This window comes from Narcine bancroftii, chromosome 9 (genome assembly GCF_036971445.1).
Source record: "Narcine bancroftii isolate sNarBan1 chromosome 9, sNarBan1.hap1, whole genome shotgun sequence".
Lineage (NCBI taxonomy): Eukaryota > Metazoa > Chordata > Chondrichthyes > Torpediniformes > Narcinidae > Narcine > Narcine bancroftii.
Genome location: NC_091477.1, coordinates 12,452,156 through 12,458,122, shown reverse-complemented (window position 1 = coordinate 12,458,122; position 5,967 = coordinate 12,452,156). Strand labels below are relative to the sequence as shown.

General features: G+C 43.2%; 1 protein-coding gene across 1 annotated transcript; it reads right to left on the bottom strand.

Moving 5' to 3' along the window:
- Window positions 1-1,680: 1,680 nt before the first annotated feature.
- Window positions 1,681-3,748, bottom strand: LOC138743521 (uncharacterized). The gene is made up of 2 exons (XM_069899014.1): window positions 3,683-3,748; window positions 1,681-3,087 (listed from the first exon to the last, which is right to left on the bottom strand). Exons 1-2 carry the CDS (start codon window positions 3,746-3,748, stop codon window positions 1,681-1,683), a joined length of 1,473 nt encoding a protein of 490 aa, XP_069755115.1.
- Window positions 3,749-5,967: the final 2,219 nt, after the last annotated feature.

Here is a 5,967-nt window from a genome sequence, read left to right as displayed (position 1 = left end):
AATCTGGACTACCTGATTTGAAAATGCTTAAATGTTTTAAATTTACTGGGCTTTTGTGTGCATGCATATGTAAGCACCACAGGCGTACAGCAGCAGCAAGCAACCATGCTTAGCAGTTTTAAAGAAAAATATGCTGTTTTGCTAACGAATAAACTATCAAAAATTCTATTCATCTCATTTCTTCCCTCATTAAATATGAATTTTTAAATTGCTGCCTAAGAATCTGGACCGACTCGATCGCCGATCAGCCCAGATTTTTGGACTTTTACTGTATATATTTATCCAGCAAACAGCAGATCACACTGTAAAGTGTAAAAGAAAAATAATAATGGCAAAGAATAAAAGGTTGGCGGTTACTTGCGCACTATGGCGGTTACTTGCGCACTATGGCGGTTACTTGCGCACTATGGCGGTTACTTGCGCACTATGGCGGTTACTTGCGCACTATGGCGGTTACTTGCGCACTATGGCGGTTACTTGCGCACTATGGCGGTTACTTGCGCACTATGGCGGTTACTTGCGCACTATGGCGGTTACTTGCGCACTATGGCGGTTACTTGCGCACTATGGCGGTTACTTGCGCACTATGGCGGTTACTTGCGCACTATGGCGGTTACTTGCGCACTATGGCGGTTACTTGCGCACTATGGCGGTTACTTGCGCACTATGGCGGTTACTTGCGCACTATGGCGGTTACTTGCGCACTATGGCGGTTACTTGCGCACTATGGCGGTTACTTGCGCACTATGGCGGTTACTTGCGCACTATGGCGGTTACTTGCGCACTATGGCGGTTACTTGCGCACTATGGCGGTTACTTGCGCACTATGGCGGTTACTTGCGCACTATGGCGGTTACTTGCGCACTATGGCGGTTACTTGCGCACTATGGCGGTTACTTGCGCACTATGGCGGTTACTTGCGCACTATGGCGGTTACTTGCGCACTATGGCGGTTACTTGCGCACTATGGCGGTTACTTGCGCACTATGGCGGTTACTTGCGCACTATGGCGGTTACTTGCGCACTATGGCGGTTACTTGCGCACTAGTGATTAACCCTGATGTAAATGTGTTTCAGGAGAATGAATCAAAATCTCTGTGCTTGCACTGTGATGGAGCGAGATCCGTTCCCTGCTCTTTGTGCCATGGAAGCAAGCTCTCAATGTTTGCGAACCGATTCAAGGAGTCATTCAGAGCCATACGGTGCCCAGGATGCGACGAGAATGGAGTGCAGCCATGTCTGTCCTGCGCCTAACGAAAGCTTGTAGTAAAGGCCTCCAAACTTCGTTGATGAAATAATGAGTAGCCCCATGCAAACCCTTCATTAGAAAACATTTTTTTGGGGTGGGGGTGTTGTGGTGGTGTCAGTTTGGGGAACTCCTTTAAAATTAAAGCAGAGGATGCGAGAAGTGCTCAACAGGTCAGACTGCATCTGTGGGAAGAGAAATAATGTTTCAGATTGAAGACTTTCCTTGGATCTATCTGTGTGTCTGATTATCCATCTGTATATATGTTGATGTTTAAATACTGTAAAAGCCTGTTATCAGGAAGTCAAGCATCTGGCAAACAAAAATAGCACAAAATAAATGGGTCAATTAAAATTGGTGAGTCTCGCAGTTAGTTTACCAATCATGCAGTCTCAAGCAAATGTAAAATTCACTCGTCCGGCATCTACCAATCCTCATAGGTGCCCGATACCTAGGGTTGTACTGTTGAGAACTGCATTGGGGGTTGTACTGTTGAGAACTGCATTGGGGGTTGTACTGTTGAGAACTGCATTGGGGGTTGTACTGTTGAGAACTGCATTGGGGGTTGTACTGTTGAGAACTGCATTGGGGGTTGTACTGTTGAGAACTGCATTGGGGGTTGTACTGTTGAGAACTGCATTGGGGGTTGTACTGTTGAGAACTGCATTGGGGGTTGTACTGTTGAGAACTGCATTGGGGGTTGTACTGTTGAGAACTGCATTGGGGGTTGTACTGTTGAGAACTGCATTGGGGGTTGTACTGTTGAGAACTGCATTGGGGGTTGTACTGTTGAGAACTGCATTGGGGGTTGTACTGTTGAGAACTGCATTGGGGGTTGTACTGTTGAGAACTGCATTGGGGGTTGTACTGTTGAGAACTGCATTGGGGGTTGTACTGTTGAGAACTGCATTGGGGGTTGTACTGTTGAGAACTGCATTGGGGGTTGTACTGTTGAGAACTGCATTGGGGGTTGTACTGTTGAGAACTGCATTGGGGGTTGTACTGTTGAGAACTGCATTGGGGGTTGTACTGTTGAGAACTGCATTGGGGGTTGTACTGTTGAGAACTGCATTGGGGGTTGTACTGTTGAGAACTGCATTGGGGGTTGTACTGTTGAGAACTGCATTGGGGGTTGTACTGTTGAGAACTGCATTGGGGGTTGTACTGTTGAGAACTGCATTGGGGGTTGTACTGTTGAGAACTGCATTGGGGGTTGTACTGTTGAGAACTGCATTGGGGGTTGTACTGTTGAGAACTGCATTGGGGGTTGTACTGTTGAGAACTGCATTGGGGGTTGTACTGTTGAGAACTGCATTGGGGGTTGTACTGTTGAGAACTGCATTGGGGGTTGTACTGTTGAGAACTGCATTGGGGGTTGTACTGTTGAGAACTGCATTGGGGGTTGTACTGTTGAGAACTGCATTGGGGGTTGTACTGTTGAGAACTGCATTGGGGGTTGTACTGTTGAGAACTGCATTGGGGGTTGTACTGTTGAGAACTGCATTGGGGGTTGTACTGTTGAGAACTGCATTGGGGGTTGTACTGTTGAGAACTGCATTGGGGGTTGTACTGTTGAGAACTGCATTGGGGGTTGTACTGTTGAGAACTGCATTGGGGGTTGTACTGTTGAGAACTGCATTGGGGGTTGTACTGTTGAGAACTGCATTGGGGGTTGTACTGTTGAGAACTGCATTGGGGGTTGTACTGTTGAGAACTGCATTGGGGGTTGTACTGTTGAGAACTGCATTGGGGGTTGTACTGTTGAGAACTGCATTGGGGGTTGTACTGTTGAGAACTGCATTGGGGGTTGTACTGTTGAGAACTGCATTGGGGGTTGTGATCTGAATATAATGTGGAAATGGATCAGGCTGATCTTCCCATTTACTGTTTTCATGTACACGTCAACATGAAAGTAAGAAACCTGGAATTTGGATTCGTTAGCAAATTTCCCATATGAGTGCCTTTACCCAGTCACTTCTGAATCTAGTTCAAGGACAGTTTCTTTCTTGCTGTTGTTAAGTTCCTGAATGAGCCTCGCAATAGTAAAAAAAATGCTATATTTGCTCTGTCCTCTGTAGCCAGAGGTTACCAACCTCTGTCTGTAATTCTGAGCTTCTGTACTGTATCTTACTTGGAGTACTAGGAATTGGATGTCATACCAGGACTACTCTCAAAATAAACTTTATCACTGCATATTGGTACATGTGACAATATACTTGAACACGCCGACATAGAAATTGGTTTTAAACACATTAATGCTTAATTTACCTCAGCATGGTTGATGCTTTCCTAATGTTAATTGCATGCACAAGAAACTTGCAATTTGTACATGACACACCCCCTCCATTGAGGGCACATGTTGGAGCTTTTAGCTTTAATGAAGGGCTCTGGCCTGAATTACTGACAATTTCATTTCTTCCACTGATGCTGCTCAACCTGCTGAACTTCTCCAGCAGAATTGGTTGTTGCTCCAGATTCTTGCATCTGCAGTCTCTTGTGCATCTCCAAGAATATGTTTGGTTTGTGCTCTTCAGATTCTGAATTTATTGTCACGAATAAGTCACAAAATTCATCACAGTGTAAACATTTATATAAATCACCTTTATTTAAAAAAAAAAAAAAAAAAAAAAAAATAGATAAAGATGGTGCACAGAAAGTCAAAGGCAGGCAGTGTCTTCGGTCCACTGATCCATTGGGAATCTGATGGGAGTGGGGAAGAAGCTGTTCTTGTGATGCTGATTGGTCTTCCTTGGGCTCCTAAACATTTTTCCCAAAGGTAGCAGAGTGAAGAGGGTGTAGTCTGGGTTGTGGGGGGGGGGGGTCCTTGAGCATAGAGGCTGCTTTCTTTAGACACTGCCCATTGTAGATGCCCTTGATGGAGTGAAGACTGGTGCCTATGATGTCGCTGGCCAAGTTAACAACCCTCTGGAGTTTTCTCTTGTCCTGAACGTTAACACCTCCATTCTAGACAGTGATGCAACCAGCCAGAATGCTCTCCATGGTACACCTTTCAAGAGTCTTTGGTGACGTGCCGGATCTTCTCAAACACCTCACAAAGTATAGCCATTGGCGAGCCTTCTTTGCAATTGAATCGAGATGGAGGTTTCAGGACAAAACCTTGAAGATGTTGACATCCAGGAATTTGAAGTTCATTACCCTCTTCACTACTGATTCCCTCCATGAGGACTGGTTCCCCTGACTTCCTCCTGAATTCCGCAATCTTGTGTCATGAGAAAATGCAGATTTATTGAATATTGTCGGTGTATAGACTGTATTTAAAATCCATGCTGATTGATTCATAATCCTTTGAAATAGTTACCATTTTGCGATTTTTATTCCTTTTTCTCTCCCACTTTACCTAATTGAAAGACTGAAGGTAACTTGTTCTCATGTTACCATTAATACTAATACTGTAAATTGTAATGCTTGTCATAAATAGTTAATATCTGCTCATATACCTTAATGCTTCTCATCTAATCATGGAGACACAAGAACTGAAGTTTATGGTTCTTTTGAACAGATGGAGCTGCAACTATCTGAATGAAAACCACCCTCCGGATCTGAGGTCTTCCTCTGACTGTAGCCTGGCAATTTCTGCTGATGGAAAATCTGTCTGGCTTATGGGAGACTAAATCAAATTTCATGTAATAGAATAAAATCCCCGATAACTGACACCCATAAGGATTGGGAATGCTGGATATGTGAAGTTTCTGGTTGCCCAAGACACCATCTTAAAATGCCTAACTAATACACCTGCATGAAGAGTAAACAATTTAATAAGAGTGAAAAGTGTCAAGTAATTTGAAATGAATCAGTATTGTAGTCCTTAATTATGTAAAGTTCACTTTAATCAGGTAATTCCCCTACCTTAGTAAATTCAAATTTGAACTCCATTTATGAGCGCTGTAACAACATTGTTCTAGCCGCTTTGCTAACGGTGCTGTCCGTAATAATTAATGCCCCCTCCCCCAAGTTTGCAGATAAAAAGCTTTACTAATGTATTTACTAATAGAGACTCTTACAAGACAGGAATATGGGGACACTTTGGGAAAGATGACACAGTGGTATCGGCAATTTTATTCAACCAGAGCTTTATTTAAACAGCTTCTGCAGTCAGGGTGCTCCACTGGCTAAATGTTTACTCCCATCTTCACCAAGGGGCTGTGTGTTGCTTTGGAGAACATTTACTTTAACAATTTTAAACCTTTATGTAAACTTTTATTTAAAATGTTATTTATTGCATTTATTTTCCATCTATCTACTTATTTATTTCCTCAATTTTTTTGTTGCCGGTTGTTTGAATTCTGGATACTGGGGATTTTACTGTATTACACCTATTTTATTGCATGATATTAGAGTAATCTTGAATCTACAGTCATAATGTGTGGAAACGGGCCTATTGCCCAAATGTCCATGCCAACCAAAGTACCCCATCTGCACTAGTCCTACCTGCCTTTGTCTCTAAACTCATCCTATCCATGTATCTGTCCAATTTTTTCTTAAACTTTGAATAGTTCCTGCTTTAACCACTTCCTCTGGCAAGCCTATTCCATTACCCTCTTTTTTTTAAAAGTTCCCCCTCAGATTCCTCTTAAATCTCTCTCCCTTGCCAATGTCCTCTATCTACCAATTCCTGTAGTCTTGGGGGGGGGGGGAATACAAGGTGAATTACTGTAAGATAACATTAAAACACACTGATAAGGAATTAATGTAGCTGAGAG

Coding starts and splice junctions, on each gene's coding strand:
- LOC138743521 (XM_069899014.1), bottom strand. CDS start 3,748: ATGCACAAGAGACTGCAGATGCAAGAATCTGGAGCAACAACCAATTCT. Junction 3,088..3,682: donor CTGCTGGAGAAGTTCAGCAG/GTTGAGCAGCAT, acceptor CATTATATTCAG/ATCACAACCCCCAATGCAGT.